Here is a 19,411-nt window from a genome sequence, read left to right as displayed (position 1 = left end):
TTTTACTTTATTCAGTGTCTTTCTAAGCTGTTAGTGATTTTTACCTCAAGCATATTTAAGAATACCTCTTTTTAAAAGTGCATCAACCAATCCTCAAGTTGAATTTTCTACACTTTGTTCATGTACTATGTATGTTGCTTAAATAACAGAAAGCCTTAGAAATTTTGGCTTAAACACTGGTAAAATTCAAAGATAAGTTTAAGTGCTGCTAGCTAACAAAGCAAATCCAGGAAATTACTAGGGACAGACTTTACTACTAAGTATCTCTCCAACCGTTCTCTCCTTCTTCCTTAGTAGTAAACGCCCTCATTTTAACTGAACACATGGCCACTCAGAATATATTTTCCAGCTTTCACTTAACTTTAAATACTTGTAGGAAACTATGTTTTAGTTAGTAGGAAGTAGCCAGAAATGGTAATATAGTTTGGATGTTTGTCCCCTCCAAATTTCACAATTAAATGTAATCCCTAATGTTGATGGGGGAGAGGCATTTGGATCACTGGGGCAGATCCTTTATGAATGGTTTAGCACCATCCCCTTGGTGATGAGTGAGTTCTTTCTGTGAGTTCACAGGAGAACTGGTTGTTTAAAAGTGTATGTCACCTCCCCCATCTCACTCTTGCATCCATTCTCACCATGTGTAAGCCAGCTCCCCCTTTGTCTTCTGCCATGATTGTAAACTTCCTGAGGCCTCACCAGAAGCCAAGCAGATGCTGGCACCATGCTTCCTGAATAGCCTGCAGAATAGTAAGTCAACTAAACCTCTCTTCTTTATAGATTTCTCGGTCTTGTGTATTCCTTTATAGTGATGGAAAAACAGACTAATACAAATGGAAAAAATGCAATTTCTACAAAATGTCCTTAAAGGAGAACAATGTGCTTTCTTAACTTTGTTTTTCTGCTGGTGGGAATGTGATTATGATGGCTGGAAGTTGAGCAGCCATCATGGGTCACAGGTAGAGGTATCATAATGAGGATTGTTAGATATGTGTTCTAAATTTCTTTTCAAAGAATCAGTATGTCAGTATGTTCAATTCTTTGCCTTCTACTTTTAAACTTAACTTCGTCATAAAGCAACCTTTTTAGATTACCTGCTCCACCATGACTCATTCCAATTACCTACTCCACCCTGACTCATTCCGATTACCTGCTCTGTCATAACCATTTTTCCAGCCAAACCACTCACCCTGTCAGTCTCTTTAAATTAGCCAGTCAGAATTAGTTTAGCCTGTGTGGTCTAACCCTAGCTAATAGGGGAATGACACAGCAGCAGGGGCCACATGCGTCAGGGATAGAACCCCTTCCCTTCCCTTGTCCAAGTGTGCGCTCACCATTGTTCCATCTGTAAGGGTGCACCCTTCTATAGAAGTAACCTGCCTTGCTGAGAATTAAAAAGAAAATTCTATATTTGAGGGCTGTTTCTTTCGTGGCAACGAAACTTCATTTGTAACAGGATGGCAGAGCAACAGACTAGATGAAGCCTGGATATCTGATATAATGGCAACCCAAGTCCTGGACTGTATCCAGATTGCTGTTATATGAGAAAAACAGATTTCTATCTTCACCTCTTGTTATTTTGAACTTGATACTACTTGTAGCTGAACCTAATTTGAACTGATAGAAACAGTCATACAGAAATTACAGTTGTGCAGAATGGAACTTCACTGTCTGTCATTTCAGCACTTTGGGAGACCAAGGCGGGAGGATCCCTTGAGCCCAGGAGTTGGAGACCAGCTTGGGGAACACAGCAAGACCATGTCGCTATAATTAAACAACAAAACAACAAACAACAACAACAACACATGCACACACAAACACCAAGGTTGGCTGAGGGAAAAATGAAGCCTCAAATCCAGCCTGCCCTCTCCTTTCCAAGCTTTACACTGTGATGTGTGCTCCAGGAGGCTGACATACCCTAATGGCTCTGCAGAAGAGTGCATTTTTATCTAGAATCTAGGCTCTGTGGCAACATTTTTCAAAATATCCTCTCCATTCTCCTTGCCCAAGACCATGGGAACCCATCTCTTGCATCAGCATGACCTGGATGTGAGACCTGGAGTCAAAGGGGATCACTTTGGAGCTTTAAAATTTGACTGTCCTTTGCATGGGCCCTGTAACCCCTTTGTTTTGGCCGATTTCTCCCATTTGGAATGGTTGTATTTACCCATTATCTGTACCCCCATTGTATCTAGGAAGTAGCTGGCTTGCTTTTGATTTTACAGGCTCATAGGCAAAACGGACTTGCCTTGTCTCAGATGACACTTGGACTGTAGACTTTTGGGTTAATGCTGAAATGAGTTAAGACTTTGGGGTACTATTGGGAAGGCATGATTGGTTTTGAAATGTGAGGAAATGAGATTTGGAGGGGCCAGGGCAGAATGATATAGTTTGGCCATGTCCTCACCCAAATCTCAACTTGAATTTATCTCCCAGAATTCCCACATGTTGTGGGAAGGACCCAGGGGGAGGTAATTGAAGCATGGGGACCGGTATTTCCTGTGCTAGTATCATTACAGTGAATTAGTCTCATGAGATCTGACAGGTTTATCGGAGTTTCCTGCTTTTGCTTTTTCCTCATTTTCTCCTGCTGTCCGCCATGTAAGAAGTGCCTTTTGCCTCCTGCCATGATTCTGAGGCCTCCCCAGCCATGTGGAACTTTAAGTCCAATTAAACCTCTTTTTCTCCTCAGTCTTGGGTATGTCTTTATCAGCAGCATGAAAATGGACTAATACACTCCTGGAGGCATTGGAGATGGTTTTTAGGTGGTCCCATGATGTACTTCAAAAGTCTGTTAATATTAAATTAAGTAGGTTTGTATTTGAGGTTAGTTAGCACTACATTCAGCAAGTTCAGACCTCATTGCTAGGAAGAAAAGTCATAAAGGAAGAAGTTTGTTGAGCAGAAATGAAAGAGAATAGAAGCTCATAATATTATGTCATTAGCCAGTATTATATGGTAGTTATTAGAGTGGGAACTTGGGAGTCAAACTGCCTGAGTTCAAAACCTGGCTCTCATAGTGACTGGATGTTATTTGTGGCATGTTTCCTAACCTCACTGTATCAGTTTTTGTAATGGCACTTCTGCAAGGATGCTGTGGGAATTAACATGACAAATAATGTGTTCTCAATAAATGTAAGCGATTACTATTTCTGGGAATCTTTTAGCAAAAGAACAATTCACTACCTGTATATAGCCACAGTTCGTTGAAAGCTTACTTTTGTGTCAGGAACTGTACACACAAAGGACCTAATCTTACTTACGAGTAAGCCAAGGCTTAGAAAGTTTCAGGCCGGCGGCCGGCGCGGTGGCTCAAGCCTGTAATCCCAGCACTTTGGGAGGCCGGGACGGGCGGATCACGAGGTCAGGAGATCAAGACCATCCTGGCTAACATGGTGAAACCCCGTCTCTACTAAAAATACAAAAACCTAGCAGGGCGAGGTGGCAGGCGCCTGTAGTCCCAGCTACTCGGGAGGCTGAGGCAGGAGAATGGCATAAACCCGGGAGGCGGAGCTTGCAGTGAGCTGAGATCCGGCCACTGCACTCCAGCCCCGGCAACAGAGCCCGGCGCAGTGGCTCACGCCTGTAATTCCAGCACTTTGGGAGGCCAAGGCGGGCGGATCACGAGGTCAGGAGATTGAGACCATCCTGGCTAACATAGTTAAACTCCATTTCTACTAAAAATACAAAAAAATTAGCTGGGATGGTGGCCTGCGCCTGTAGTCCCGGCTGCTGGGGAGGCTGAGGCAGGAGAATAGCCTGAACCTGGGAGGCAGAGCTTGCAGTGAGCCGAGATCACGCCACTGTACTCCAGCCTGGGTGACATAGCAAGACTCTGTCTCAAAAAAAAAAAAGTTTCAGTGCCTCTACCAAGGTTATAACACTAATTCTTGCTCCACTAGAATTCAAACTCGAATTGATTGGGTTCCAAAGCCATGATACTAAGGATCAAAGACAAGGCTTGCAAGATTTCATAAGCCTCCTCTTGCATATTCTCTCTCAAGTTCCTGGCTCATAGCATGTACCAGTAAACTCATTAAAACTAAAATGGTGTTTGGGAGTGAAGGATGGGAGACATTGAGAGCAACAGCAGAAAGGGTTGGGGGAGTCTTGGGAAGTGCAAGGGTGCTCAGGTTGGGACCTGTGGCAATGAATAGGAGGGCCAGGGAAACTGACCAGAACTCAAAAATGCCTCTTGGTGATTCACAAGAAAAGTCGCCTCTCAAGTTTTTCTATTATTCAGTGCTTCTAAGATACTGTTGCACTGTAAACTACAAAGTTAATCTTATGATTCTACAATTATACTTTCTAAATGATCACTTATTTGATGGTTTTGAAGTACAGAAAGTATTTGGTCATTTAAATTATTTCCTTCCATGGAGTCTGTATCACTGAAAGACAAGGAATGTTTGCCTTTATTGTAGATATTTCAATGAAAATGTCAACATGTTGCAAATTGGCATCCTTTGGGTTTGCCAATATGTGGAAAAGAACTTTTTCAATGGAAATTTCCCTCTTTTTAGGGTCGAAAAGACGCTCTGCAACTATACTTAAGTATCCCAGGCAACTTTATTCATTCAAAAAAATCAGAGCGGAGTCAAAAGCACAAATCCATGAATTGGGCGGCGAAGTCTGACTCCAGAGATAACGGCTGAACTGGGTTTGGAGAGACTGAACCCGCGCCGGTGCTCCTCCCGTTTGCTTGGACATGTTTGAGTACCACAGCTCTAACCCGCCACTTCAGTTGCACTGGCGGGTTTGTGGGGACGCAGCAACTCCGTCCCGAGGGCGGCTGAGTCAGCACCCATGCCCGCGGCTTTCGGCGGCCGGAGGCTCCTGTTAGGCCCGGCCCGCTCACCAGGATCTTCCCTGCCTCCGTCCAGTCAGCCTCCAGGAGGGCGCCGCCGGCCGCCGTGACTTAAGCAAGGCACTACTATCTCCACTGGCCGCCGCCTCGGCTGTCTTCCTGCCCAGAGTGCGACAAAATCCGGCTCTGGCCAGCCTTCCAGCTGACGCCGCTTGGCCAGCGCCCTGCAGCATCAGGGCGGGATAGAAGGAATCCGCAGACAACACGCTGAAAGTTGGCGCTAGCGGACGCCCCGACGCCCTCCCTCCACGACGCATGCGCCCAGGGGCAGTCAGCGCAGGTCCCGTCTCCGATGACGTGGCGGTGCGGAGGCGGAGCCAAGACCGGCGGCGGGAGGGTGGGGGAGGAAGAGCGAGGTGAGCGCGGACGTCAGAGTGGAGAGCGGAAGGTCAGGGAGGCTCGGAGCGGAAGTGAGACTAGGGAGTCTGTCCGCCATTGTGGACCCGAGAAGCGGAGAGCGAGAGGGGGAAGAGGAGCGTGCAAGCGGAAAAGACGGGCCTCTTCCTCCGACTCCCGAGCGCGAGGCCCTCATTTTGGGTTCTCAGCGAGCGGCGGCAGCGGCGGCGGTTGGAACAATCACTCGGCCAAGGGCGACAGCCAACTGCTGTGAGTGCACGGGGAGAGGCCCAGGCAGCGGCGGCGGCGGCGGCTCTCGGGTTGCGGTGAAGAATGTCAGCCACTAGCGTGGATCAGGTGAGGGAGCAGAGGGCCCAGGCTCGGCGAAGGCCCGAGTCCCGGAGCTCCACCCTCGCGCGGGGCTTCGGCTCCTCCCCGTCGCCGCCGCTGCCGGCCCCATAACGGTGCCCCGGGCGCAAGTTGCTGCGGTGTAGCTGCCTGGGCCGGGGCGTACGTCTTGGCCCCGTAGCCTGCGGCCGGGCGCGGTGCTGCGGTGGGTGGGGGCAAGGACCGGTCTTAGGGGCCTTAGGACACATCCTGAGGGCGGCAGACATGGGGCTGAGACCGGGCGAGCTCTGGGAGAAGGATTCCGAGTGGCGGGTGGGAGGTTTAAAGGCCGGGGGTGGTTGGGAAATTGGTGGCTGTGGAGGATATGGTGGGTTTTTACTCCTACGCGGATAGTCTAAAATAACTTGTCTTTGATAATGCCTTTGATTAACACACTTTCTCTCTTCTTCCTTTTTCTCCTCTTTACCGCATCTTTCGTCTTGCTACACAGAGACCTAAAGGGCAAGGAAATAAAGGTGAGTTTGGATTTTTTTTTCTTACTGCTCAGTGTTGCCTTGATGTTACTTTTAAACTCTGTGAGGGTTTTTTGTTTGTTTTTGCTCCCTCTTGGGAAAAAATGTAGGATTAGAGAAAATATTCATCATGGCTAAGGTAGCCAAGTTCTATCCAGAACTTCGTTAGTTCGTTGCTTTGAAGCCACTTTATAGAAACCAAAGTAGTACGAGAAACAGTTTCCTTGTCAGTTAAGCAGGAATTGGTGTGAACTTAGTGGTATTTCTTTGGTTTTCCAGTTTATCTGTGTTATGTAACTTCTGCCACAAAAAATTTCTACATGTGTATGTAGACAAGTATATTCTTAAAGTGGACATTTTGTTTGACTTGTCTGGATTACACTGGAAAATGGAACTCTACATACTATTCCATCAGATTAATGAAAATTGTACTGTTAATCACAGATTCTGTTGAAGTCAGTTGCAAGGAGGCAACAACACGAGAGAGATTAGAATTAAGTAGGCATGCAGTCTTGCACTGTTGTCCTGATTGCAAGGTGTGAATCAATCTGGTATTCTATAAAGGGCTGAGAATAAAATAATTTGTGACTTTCTTTCAGGATTTTATAATTTACTCTTTAGCAAAAGTACCGTTGAAAGAAAAGTGGTTTTTTTTTTAAAGTGTGTTTTGTATTAATATGGAACAGTGCAGTCAGCTGACTACATTAGTCATGTGACATTTAGTTAAGTATAGAACAATAGCTGCTTTCTTGGGATAGTGCCAATTAAATAACATCCAAGCAAATTATATATAACATTTTGTAGTGCTTGAAATTACGCTAAAATTTGCTTTCTGTTCATTTCAGTAACAATGTTAGAAATTAAGATCTATAGTAGCCTTTTAGATATAGATTGTCTTTGGTGCCTTTTAAATTCTTGTTAGGGTATTTATTTGCTATTGCAAATTTGGTGAATTTAAAATAATAGGTTTTGGGTATGTAGATTAGTTAATTTCCTTTGAAATGTGGAATTTGTACATACCAATTACATAGCACCATATTAGGTAACATTTATTGGTTTGTTTTCATTAAAGATGTTTTCTTGCAGTATATAAATATTTAGACATTTTAATTTTTAAAATTTCATCTCTAGAATTTTTTTTGTTGTAAGCGTAAACCTGAAATAAAGTTGGATATTGATTTATTTTAAATGAGTTTTTAAAAATTTGTGAATTTTAAAAAGAATGATCCATTAATTTCTTTTTTTGCTAGTCTACCCATTAGGAATTATATAGACTTGGAGATTGTGAAATTGTGGTCATTATTGCCTAGCATAAATTATTTTATCCTAGATCTGTGGGGAGGTGGCACTTTGCAAGGCTATTTGAAATGCTAAGTGTTTTGTGTTACCTGCTTTAAGGTAAGTACACAAGTTCTATGAGGTACTTGTTTGTTAAAAGAGTCTCTACAGCATTGTAAGTCAATAAAATAAATTTGATTTATGGGTGGTCATTTCACTTAGGTAGGCACTGGTGGCATCTTTGATATTAGACATGAGTTATCTATAAACTGCATAATATATCCACTGTTTGCAAATAAGTATATTTTGGTTATTTCAAAAATTTTTATCCGTCAGTATCACTTCTGTTAGGTGTATTGAGACACATACACAGAGTGTTTATTTTGATAGTTCTTTATTCTCAAGAAATTTTCTTTCTTTCCCCCTTGTTGTTCAGTTTATTAATTTCATCTAAGGTTAGAATAATGGATGGGGATTCCTTGGAGTCCTGAGTTCTAATACTGCCTTTGGCCACTGACTTGCCAAGTGAGCTTGAAAACATTCTACCTGTTTGTCAGAATCTCCCCTCTATAAAATAAAAATAATAACTCTAGTCATAATTCTTGTGGTATGTTGTGAGGATTCTTATAATTACAATAGTTCGTTGCTCTAGTAGCAATTACATTTGCTGAATTTCTTTTCACTTTCCTCACTTAATCTGTTTTTAAGATGCAGGAAGACTCCTTTGCATGGAGCCTTGGCAGGAGGGGAAAAATGTTACTGGCCTGAAAGTATTGCTAATTATTTAAGTTCCTTAAAAATGGCAGATGCTACAAATGCACAAATACACATATACGTTATTTGTATTTTTATGACTCTGCAGGGAGAATTACAAGGCAAAGGCAGCACCACCAGTGAACCTCATATTAGTAGCTATGTGTGTATTTGAGAAAAGCTGTTCTGCCTTAGCTTGTTTCCAGCTAGTAAAATTATTTTACAGTTCTGTTTACTTTTATTAAGTTATTTTCCTTAAACTACAAGCTCAGTATTCTAAATATGTGTAATCTTGAATTCAGAACTTAGCAAGCTTATGAAAAATATGTCCTTGAGAAGTTGTTTTGAACACATAATCCTTTTCAGTCAACTTACTCTAATTTCAGAGATTCTGTTTCTTTTCTGAATTGTCTTCAGTTCACAGCATTAGCCTAACACCTAGTTTTAGTGTCTTTGATTTTCCATATATCCTTAATTACTTAATTCATTACAGAAGCCAAAAGGAATTCTAAATAAGTGTCTTTGATATGACAAAAATGTTTTTGTAGAGTAAGTAATAATTCAAGGTTTACTTGTTTTCTAAATTTGAATTCTTTTTTAATTAATAGTCTGTCCCTGTGTTAAATATTGGAACTCTTTATTATCCTTGGCAAGAGTAGTACCAAAGGATAGTAGAAATGTAAGGATAATTATTGCCTATTGGTTCATAATTTAACACTGACTTTGTATTTTTTTTATTATTAAGTAGAATTTTTGCTTATTGGAATAAAGGTGTGCAGTGCTTTTATTTGGGAGTACTATGGATGGAAGTGTCAGATGCCATACTTACAGTCTTAGGACTTACTGCCTCCTTTCTCCTCTTCCTAAGTTTATAAATAGCAAATTCATGGAACAGGATTTATCTTTTTCCTCCTCTCCACTCTCTTCCAACAGAGAGACATATGCATTGTTTTATACAACTATAATTTAAAATAATTAGGTTAAATTTGGCTAAGTTTTAATTTTCAGGAAAGTAGTGGAAAATGTCTTGCATTTTGGCAATATTCAGTTGTATTCTCTCCTCATCCTCCCAAGAAATGATTTCAAAGCACTTTACTGTCATTATTTTAGGCTTCATTTTATCAATCCTCACAACATCCTTGTAAGGAGATAGAGGGTATATGGTATTGTCGCTGTTTTTGTAGGTGGGGAAACATGATGCACAGATCTGTTGACTTTCCTAACTTGATGTAGTCAGGACCAGAGCAAAGAATCACCTGGCTCCTAAGGCCCATGTTCTATCTTGATTTGACTCTGTTTCATAGAGCAGAGGAAACAGGCGAAGAATCATGTAAGTCATCTGTTCTTTTTTCCCCTGAAGAACTTTTACAGACTATGGAACTAGCTTGGATTTCAATTCTATTTAATGGTTTTCAGACTCCAAGACATTAGTTTGTCGTTAAGTAATATTCAAAAACGAAAGTCTTTATGATCGTTTTCTTAAAGATACACTTCCAAAACTTAAGGGCTAGTTTAATGCAAATAGCTTCTCAGTATATGTGAAGTACTTTTAATTAAACTTTTTTTTTTAAGTAGATTGACTTCTTGTACTATAAGACTTTGTAGACATTTATGCATCATTTAAAAATGATTGTAGACTGTATTTTTAATAGTATATGGGTTGTTCTCAGGCCTAGCCTTAGAAGACAAAGAATGGAACAGAAGAAATAAGTAAGAATAGCAGTATAATATACAGATAAATTTTAAGTAAGCACTTTTTTTTTTTTTTTTTAAATAGAGACAGGGTCTCGCTCTGTAGCCCAGGCTGGAGTGCAGTGACATAATCATAGCTCAGTGTAACCTGGAATGCCTGGGCTCAAGTGATCTTCCTTAGACTCCTGAATAACTGGGACTGTAGGCACATGCCACCACACCTGTCTAATTTCTAAACATTTTTCGTAAAGATGGGATCTTGCTAGGTTGCCCAGGCTGGTCTTGAGCTCCTGGCCTGGCAGTTTTTGTATTTGTGTGAACTAGATTTTTGAGAACCTAGTGGATATGAGAGATAGTCATAATTTTTAAGTTGTTAGCTGTTGCAAATATTGACTAACATGTATGAGTGTAATAGTGAAGAATTTTTTTTCAAGAAGTAATAGACCGTGCATAAACTACCTTTGATTTAGGAACAGTAAAGCCATTGTCAGAGGAGAACAGGTATATCAGAATCTCTTGGACTGAAATGGGTAACCCAGCCTTATAATGGCACTAGAAGTAACCTAAGGCACCCTCTTTATTTTGGTTTCTAGTGGCTATTACATATTTAAATTCCATGGAGCATATTTAGCTCAACTCTAGTTCTGATGCAGTCCTTATCAGACATAGTTAAATTAACGTTAGTGGAGCCAGGATCAAGTTGACCTTCAGGTTGCTCTTGTGGCCTCTTGAGGGGCAATGTGGTGTAGTAAGAAGTCTACTTTGAGTGCTTAACACAGTAGCATCATATCTTTGAGTGATCTTTGCTACTCATCGGATGGCAAAGATTTAAGGGATTTTGTGTATCTTTGCTCCCAAGCCACTGTTAACTCATAATATTACATTTTAGGTGCTCTACACTCATGGGAAAATTTAGGGATAATAAAAATGTTACAGTATTACAGAGGAACACATAACTTAAACCCATCACCCTCCTAACTTCATAAAATTTGATGATGTTGTACCTTTGAGCAGTAAATCTTTAGATACGGAGTTGTTTTTGTTTCTAATTTGTAGACATCCATCGGAAACTTTCAACTTTTTTCATCTTCACTAGTATAGAATAGTATATTTACATAGTGCCACCCCAGCAAGTATTAGCCTAGTAACACTTCTGTTTAAATGGTTCTAAAGTCATATTACTCCTATTTGGATCTTGTAATATTTAATGTGATAATATCTAAGATTATTGAACACTGTCATTTAATAATTAGATGAGATGAGGTAGGTACTATTCATAACCTTCTGAAACAGAAACAGTCAAAGGTTAGAGAGGTTAAATCCCTAACTGGAGATCATCTCCTCTGTGGTGGACTTGAGATTCAAATTCAGGACCTTACTTCTGGAGTCTGCTCAAAAGCACTCTGAAACAGCATCTAGAGAATAACAACTTCAGAGTGTTTATGGAGATGACCTTTGAACAAAATTATTTTCTGACTTGTTTTCTCATCTGTTGCAAGGATGATTATGGCTATCATTTTTGTCTTAATTTTGTTTGTCGTTTCATGTGAAAGTCTTCGTTTTGGAGAACTTAGAATTAAAGCCCTCTTTATTTAGACATTTCATAATTATAAGTCTATTCATTGTGATATTGTTTCAAGTTAATTTTAGCTAAACTTTACTGGAGACATTTAAGACATTTACTGTAACATGAGATAAAAAATAGTTATTTTTTTATTAGAGTAAATAATTTAGAGATTTAAACAAAGAGAACATTCAGAAATCTTTTTTATTGCCTGCAACACTACTTGAAATAGTTATTTTAGATTCAAATATAGCATTAGGGAACTCTTTCCAACATTGTTATATAACAGTTTACTCACTACAGTGTTGAGATTGGGATATTTACTTAAAGTTTTTGGTAAGGGGAAGTATATACATGGCTTGTGTTTATATAGTCTTGGGCTTATGTATCAAAAGACTTTTAAGTATTTATGGCACATAAATATTTGTATCTAAAATAGTTTATCCTTAAGAGGGTTCTTAAAAGGAAAAATAACTCAGTATTATTTTTTCTGATTACTTTTTTGGCTTGAAAAATATTAAAAACATTAGGTTGTGCTGTGAGTTTCGTAAAGATAACTACAACACTTCTAATACAAACATATTTTTTAGTTTCAGTACAAAACGGTTCGATTCATCAAAAAGATGCTGTAAATGATGATGATTTTGAGCCATACTTAAGTAGCCAGACAAATCAGGTAAGTCTTTGACAGTTTCAGATTTTAGGAAATTAACCTTTTGTTAATATTAATTGATTTTCCAAATAAATTATTTAATGAGATTAACCATAACATGGATTCATTCATCTCGTGTACCTATATAGTAAGTGAGTAGTGAGTAGCAGTTGCAGGTTTATGGCACAGGAGAGTTCTTCTTCAGAAAGTATAGGCACCAGAAACTAGGTTATGAAATACAGAATAAAGATTTGAAGGTGACCATTACTTGTATATATTATGGTTAGGTTTTGTGTGTGTGTGTGTGTGTGTGTGTGTATATTGAAGGAACTTAATCTTTTAATGTCACTGCTATATCTTCATAGCTTAAGCTAATTAAAAGGCGTAATTAGCTAGAAATTTGTGTATTTGAAGGAGGGATTAGTTGCCTGAAATTGCCTGCAATTTTGAGTTAAATGTAGTGTTTTCTCTTTTTTAAAACATTTCAATTTGAATTCATTGATAAGTATTGAAAATTTTAACATCCCTTGATAATGTTAGGAATAGAGTTAAGGAGTTTATAAACATACTTGCTTTATAAACACAGTTGCTTGCGTATTGTAGACATGGACAGTTTTATCAAAGCAAGGAATTGATAACTGGTGGCCTTGAGTATTTGTGTACAAGCATAATTCCAATTTAAACATTGAAGAACAATGGTATTAGGTATCTGTATGCCATTTCTGCATCCATTTCTGTCTGTTATTAAAAATATGCCACTGATAGAAATAAATGAAGAAAATACATTTTCAGTATTCACCAGTTTTTTTTAGAGAGAACATTCTGGAATGAAACTTTTTGTTTTGCATTAAAAAAGCAAAAAATGCTCAAGAGCTTCGGGTCTTAAAATTAGTTCTGTAGTTCTTTGGAATAATTTTATGATTAATTTCATTGGAAATTCAGTTTTTTTGTTTGTTTTTAATTTTTGAGACAGTCTTGTTCTGTTGCCCAGGCTGGAGTGCAGTGGCCCAATCTTGGCTCACTCTAACGTCTGCCTCCCAGGCTCAAGTGATTCTTACTGCCTCAGCCTCCTGAGTAGCTGGGATTATGGGCACATGCCACTACGCCTGGCTAGTTTTTGTATTTTTTAGTAGAGATAGAGTTTCACCATGTTGACCAGGCTGGTCTTGAACTCCTGACCTGAAGTAATCTGCCCGCCTCAGCCTCCCAAAGTGCTGGGATTACAGGCGTGAGCCACCGTGCCCAGCCGAAAATTCAGATTTTAATTGGCACTGTTAAACATGCCAGTTAGTTTATGTGCATAAATTTGAAGAGTAAATTGGAAAACTGAAGTTTGACTTGTCTGCTTGCATATATGGAGAAAATGAAAAATGTACTCTAAAATTTTAACCTAGATTTTTGAAACTGTGAAAGAACAAGGAACCAAAACTTACTACAGAATTGAACAATTTGTACAGTAGAGTTATAGGGAAAATTTGAACAAAAAATAATTCCCAATTTGTGGGATGCAGGATTATTTTTAGGACCAAGGAGAGTGGTGGTTGTGTTCAACCTCATCTACCTCTTGGTTACTTCCCCTTAACCACCCCTTCCTATCTACTGAGCAACATTCCTAGCATACATTGGAGGAGAAGAAATAAATGGGAAAGAAAAAACTTGACGATCTCAGCAAAATTACTTTTCCACCTAAAGGTTATGAAAGTAGATCATTTGTTGTGAAGTGTAGTGCAAGTTTTAAAAGAAGTGTGATTTTATTACATTCTGGCTCATAGAGTGATCCCAGTTAACACTTACGGCAATATGGCAGTATTTTCCAACTTTGCTGAGAAATTTTGATATTAGAAGGTGTAGTAAATATTCCTTTAAAAAGATCTCCATGTTTAGATAGGTTTGAGAAATTTTGGGGGCTAAACAGTTGAACTGTTTTTTTTTTTTTTTTGCTACTTGATTTCATAATTTATAAATTATAATTGAAAATGAAGTTCTTAAGATGAATATATGGTATAAAAAATCCTGACTTGTTCAAACCGTTTATTTTTTTCTTGAAATGGAGTCTCGCTCTACGGCCCAGGCTGGAGTTCAGTGCCATGATCTTGGCTCACTGCAACCTCTGTCACCCAGGTTCAAGAAATTTTCCTGCCTCAGCCTCCCACGTAGCTGGGATTACAGACACATGCTACCACGCCTGGCTAATTTTTATATTTTTAGGAGAGGCGAGATTTCAACGTGTTAGCCAGGCTGGTCTTGAACTCCTGACCTCAAGTGATCCACTTGCCTCGGCCCCCCAAAGTGCTGGGATGGATTACAGGCGTGGGACACCGCAGTCAGCCTTTCAAACTCTTTTTTAAGGAATTTCAGTGGACTGTAAAAGACAGTTTTGAAATTGCTACCTGAAGTGATCTTCTTGCATGTTTTACTTGGTAACAGATATTTTACAATTCTTTATTATTTGTCACAAGGGCATAGAAGGGTTTCTGTTGGAGGAAAGATTTTTGTCAAGAGAGTTTCTGGTATTTCATAGAGGCACTTTAGTCTCTTCCTAGGGGAAAAACCAGCGGAGGGTGCCTGAATCCCATCAGTGTAGCAACCAATGCTGTGGTTTGCATTTTATCTGTTCTATATATTGGAATTGTGCGTAAGACTTTACTTGTTAAAAAAAAAAAAAAAGTTTTAAAAAGTGTTTGGGAAACCATTACTTTTTAAAGGATGTAAAGGCATTTACCTTAGTGAACCCAAATGAATTTTTTCAGCTACATCATTGTGGCTTATGTTTGGACAAAACATTTGTAAAATATTTGTTTTAATGTTTTAAAAGATTTGTTTTAACTCATGACCTTTGGAATCAACATTTGTATAATGTTTGAAGAGAAGTTGTAAAGTTTGATTCCAGTAAGGTCTGTTGTCTGTTTTACCTATCCTTTGCAGTACTAGATAGATTTTCAGCAGTCATCTTTCTTTAATATTAAAAATAATTATCTCTAGCAAGATACGTATTTACATTTTAAAGAGGAGTAATACTGTAGAATATTGAAAACTGGGTTTATTGAAAATTATCTGGAATCTTCAAGGTAAATTGTATGAGAATTTAGGTTACTCTCAATTACCTAGCTAGAAAATTAAATGTTTGGACCTTTTAAATAGTACTATCATAATACATGAGTGAAAACTGGATTTATTGGTGAAAGATCTCAAGAAGATAGTGGCAAATTTAAAGTTATACAACTGTTTAATAAGGTCCTTATACACTGTACACAGTGTATTTTTAAAATTAAATTCATTTATCTGATTTTAAAATTATAAACAAAAATAAATATTTTGATGGGAAAGGTGTTTAACGTCTTTTGCTAATAATTTAAATTGTTTTGTATACTTAGATCTAGTTCATATCAAACCTAAGGGTATTTTAAAACAAGTTGTTGACCTTTCTACTTCTGTGGCAGTATATTTCTTCTATTTTATAGTGTTCAATTTCTGAAGGAATAATGTTTATAGTAATTTTGAAAGTAAATCACAGTCCTTCATTTCTTAAAATTAGTTCTTTATAGTTCTTCAGAATAATTTTATGACTGAATTGATTGGAAAATTTAGATTTTAATTGGCACTGTTAAATATGCCATGTAATTTGTGCATATAAATTTGAAGAATAATTTGGAAAACTCAAGTTGAGTTTGTCTGCTTGTGTGTTCGGGAAAGTAAGTTCTTAGCTATTTTTATCAGAGAAGTAATATAGAGAATTAAATTGTCGTTTTCTGCGTTTGTCATCACTGTCCTTAGTTAAGGTATTCATTAGTTCTGCCTATTGATGTGATTTTCTAACTAATAATTCTGTACTGCCACTCAGCAGTCTTAAAATCCAAGTCTGATTGTGTCACTGTAATGTTAAATAATTACTGTAGTTTCTCAACAGTGAATACATTTATTATATGAATGCCCTTAAAGTGGTGGTTCCACTTCCCTTTCTAGCTCATCTTCTGCCAACTTTCTCCATCTGATTGGCAAAATAGAACTTACCATTATTTTATGCAAGTATAAATATTTTCTTAATGTTTCTTTCACGATCTCAATTTTTGTATGTATGTCTTATACAAACGTGTACACACACCTATGGCATTTCCCTCAGGAAGTCTTTTCTGATTTTCCAGTTATTTACTCCCTCTTCTTTGTACTTGTGTTTTGTTTTACTTTCTTTGTACTTCAGTTAGAGTGATTATCACATTATAAGGTAAATAAGTCTTCCTCACCATACCTGTGAAGTGCTCCGGATTGGAGACCATGTTTTTATTTTTTGTCTCCAGTAACCAGCATGGTATCTGGCACATACAGCATTCATTATTTATTAAGTGAATGGATGGATTAGGTTATCTAATAGAATCAGAGAATGAAGAATTATGGATGGTGAAATATTCAGGTTGAATATTATGACATTTTTCTTAACGACATTTTTATGATTAGATACGCATACATTATACTTTTAGAAAATTATAATAGGAGAAAGTACATAACATAATACAAGCATTAAAATTAGAATGAACATCACTTAACTTTTTGCTTTTTGTTATTAAATCAGAAGTCACTTCAGGAGTTTGAAGCACTTCAATTTTTGTGTGTGTGTGTGTGGGGGTTTTTTTTGGTTTTTTTTTTTTTTTTTTTTTAGAGGGTCTTATTCTGTAGCCCACACTGGAGTACAGTAGTGTGATCGTAGTTCACTGCAGCCTCGAACTCCTGGGCCCAAGCGATCCTCCCACCTCACCTCCCAAGTAGCTGAGTCTACAGGCATGCACCACCATGCCTGGCTAATTTTTTTTTTTTTATTTTAATGAGATAATCTCTTGTGCAGGCTGGTCTTGAACTCCTGGACTCAATTGATCCTCCTTTTCCAGGCTCCGGAGTAACTGGGATTGCAAGCGCAAGCCACCGTGCCTGGCTTTAAGCTAAAAGCTTTTATAAGAGTTGCTAAAAGAAAAAAACCCAAGGCCGGGCATGGTGGCTCAAGCCTGTAATCCCAGCACTTTGGGAGGCCGAGACGGGTGGATCACGAGGTCAGGAGATCGAGACCATCCTGGCTAACACCGTGAAACCCCGTCTCCACTAAAAAATACAAAAAACTAGCCGGGCGAGGTGGCGGGCGCCCGTAGTCCCAGGGACTCGGGAGGCTGAGGCAAGAGAATGGCGTAAACCTGGGAGGCGGAGCTTGCAGTAAGCTGAGATCCGGCCACTGCACTCCAGCCTGGGCGATAGAGCTAGACTCCGTCTCAAAAAAAAAAAAAAAAAAGAAAAAAACCCAAATAGGTGACAGAGACTGAACATGGCTTGATTTACTTGTTGGCCTCCTGGTTTGCTGACCCCTGAATTACACTATGGGTATAGACAAATTAAAAACTTTACATGTAACTGTTGTGTAGAATTCAGCACTTGTGATAGTGAAATAAGAATATTCAATATAAATTTTTGAGTTTAATTTTCTGAATGCTTTCTTAAAAAGAACATAAAAACTTCCTACTTTGTGTGCTTTTCCACTCCCACATCCAGATGAAGACTACTGAATCTGGATTGCATTGCCAACAATCAAAATTAAAACTTGGAAACCAGTTACCTTCATATTCAGCCCACCTTTCCTATGCATCTCCATGTGGAATTTATCCACTTTCCTGTATTATTTGTCTTTTCCATTTAACTGTAGATATTCTTTTAGAATGAGAATCTTATATCAATGTTTTTTGCAATGTATGCATTTGATTAGTGGTTGAAATAAATAGTTAAAATTATAAATAAAGGATACATTTAACGGTTTAAAAGAAGGATGAAGACAGTATACAGTTTTATCTTTTTTTGGGGGGGGGGGTGCTGGAGTCTTGCTCCGTCGCCCAGGCTAGAGTGCAGCGGCCGGATCTCGGCTCACTGCAAGCTCCGCCTCCCGGGTTTATGCCATTCTCCTGCCTCAGCCTCCCGAGTAGCTGGGACTACAGGCACCTGCCACCTTGCCCGGCTAGTTTTTTTGTATTTTTTAGTAGAGATGGAGTTTCACCGTGTTAGCCAGGATGGTCTTGATCTCCTGACCTCGTGATCCACCTGTCTTGGCCTCCCAAAGTGCTGGGATTACAGGCTTGAGCCACCACGCCTGGCCTTCTTTTCTTTTCTGAGACAGTCTCGTTTATCGCCCAGGCTGGAGTGCAGTGGTGTGATCTCGGCTCACTACAACCTCTGCCTCTTGAGTTCAAGCGATTCTCCTGCCTCACTCAGCCTCCCAAGTAGCTGGGATTACAGATGTGTGCCCCCATACCCAGCTAATTTTTGTAATTTTGGTAGAGATGGGGTTTCACCATTTTGGCTGGGCTGGTCTCGAACTCCAGACCTCAGGTGATTTGCCTGCCTTGGCCTCCCAAAGTGCTGGGATTACAGGCGTGAACCACCGCTTCCAGCCCAGTTTTATCTTTTAATCAGTTAACGTATATTCATTTATACTAGATGAACTCATTTTTATTAAACTTTTGAGAGTTTTATATCACAATGACTTTTTGTCAGTATGAAGCACTGAGTACTTTTCATTTTTAGTAGATACTTTAGTGATAAAATTGTACACATTTGTGTGTGTCATCTTCATAGCTTCCAAAGTTTAGTCATTAATTTTGTCAAGATTTTTTTCTTCAAGAACTATTGTTGGTGTATTTGAACTTCCCTCAGGCTTTTCTGTATATATATATTTAAATATAGCAGTCAATACTTCCAATATTGATTTCTGTAAGATGCTACTATTGCAGTTTTAAACATGCTGTTGATTCCTTTCATGTGAATATTGTGAGCATTCTTTGACTATATTTACAGTTAGAGTTACTGATTATCCATTTATAGCTGAAGAATGTGTTCAGTTAGTAAATAGTAACACATGAATTTTCCAGTTTTAAATATAGTCAGCCCTCCGTATCTGCAGTGTCTACATTCACGGATTCAGTCAGTTGTGGATCAAAAATACAGTTGTCTCTAGGTATCTGTGGGAGATTGGTTCCGGAACACCTAAAAGATACCAGAATCTGCATATGCTCAAGAACCTTATATAAAATGGTATAATAGTTATGTGTAACCTATGCACATCCTTCTGTATACTTTAGATAATCTCTGGGTTATTTATAATACCTAATACAGTGTAAATGGTTATACTGTATTGTTTAGGTAATAATGACAGGAAAAAGTCTGTATGTGTTCAATACAGATACAACTATTCATTTCTTTTTCACAGCTGTTTTCAATCTGTGAATGGTTGAATCCACAGATGTAGAACCCACTGATACGAAGGACTGATTGTGTTGGAAAAAGAAATAACAATACAACTGGCAATAGCCAGTAAATCGTCAGAATTATTAATTTAAATGTAACCTCTATTACATTATATTTGTTTTTTTTTTTTTTTTTTTTTT

The 19,411-nt window shown here is 38.7% G+C and overlaps 1 protein-coding gene across 7 annotated transcripts in view; it reads left to right on the top strand.

The window, feature by feature from the left end:
* The first annotated feature begins 5,208 nt into the window (after positions 1-5,208).
* Positions 5,209-19,411, top strand: part of YTHDF3 (YTH N(6)-methyladenosine RNA binding protein 3) — a 42,695-nt gene continuing 28,492 nt past the window's right edge. Inside the window, exons 1-4 of one of the 7 annotated variants that reach the window (XM_011931934.1) lie at positions 5,209-5,557; positions 6,039-6,063; positions 10,254-10,284; positions 11,938-12,023. Coding sequence is in view for 3 of the 7 variants with exons in the window: in XM_011931930.1 (XP_011787320.1) it covers positions 9,364-9,421; positions 11,938-12,023 (144 nt within the window). In the remaining 4 variants the exon portion in view is untranslated. Of the gene's footprint in view, positions 5,558-5,658; positions 5,764-6,038; positions 6,064-9,275; positions 9,422-10,253; positions 10,285-11,937; positions 12,024-19,411 lie in introns of those variants that run through there. The other 6 variants (XM_011931930.1, XM_011931929.1, XM_011931931.1 and 3 more) reach the window with 6 other exon arrangements.

Source organism: Colobus angolensis, unplaced genomic scaffold (genome assembly GCF_000951035.1).
Source record: "Colobus angolensis palliatus isolate OR3802 unplaced genomic scaffold, Cang.pa_1.0 Scaffold92, whole genome shotgun sequence".
Classification (NCBI taxonomy): Eukaryota; Metazoa; Chordata; class Mammalia; order Primates; family Cercopithecidae; genus Colobus; species Colobus angolensis.
The sequence above is the reverse complement of the archived record's forward strand: the minus strand, read 5'-3'. Positions and strand labels throughout refer to the sequence as shown.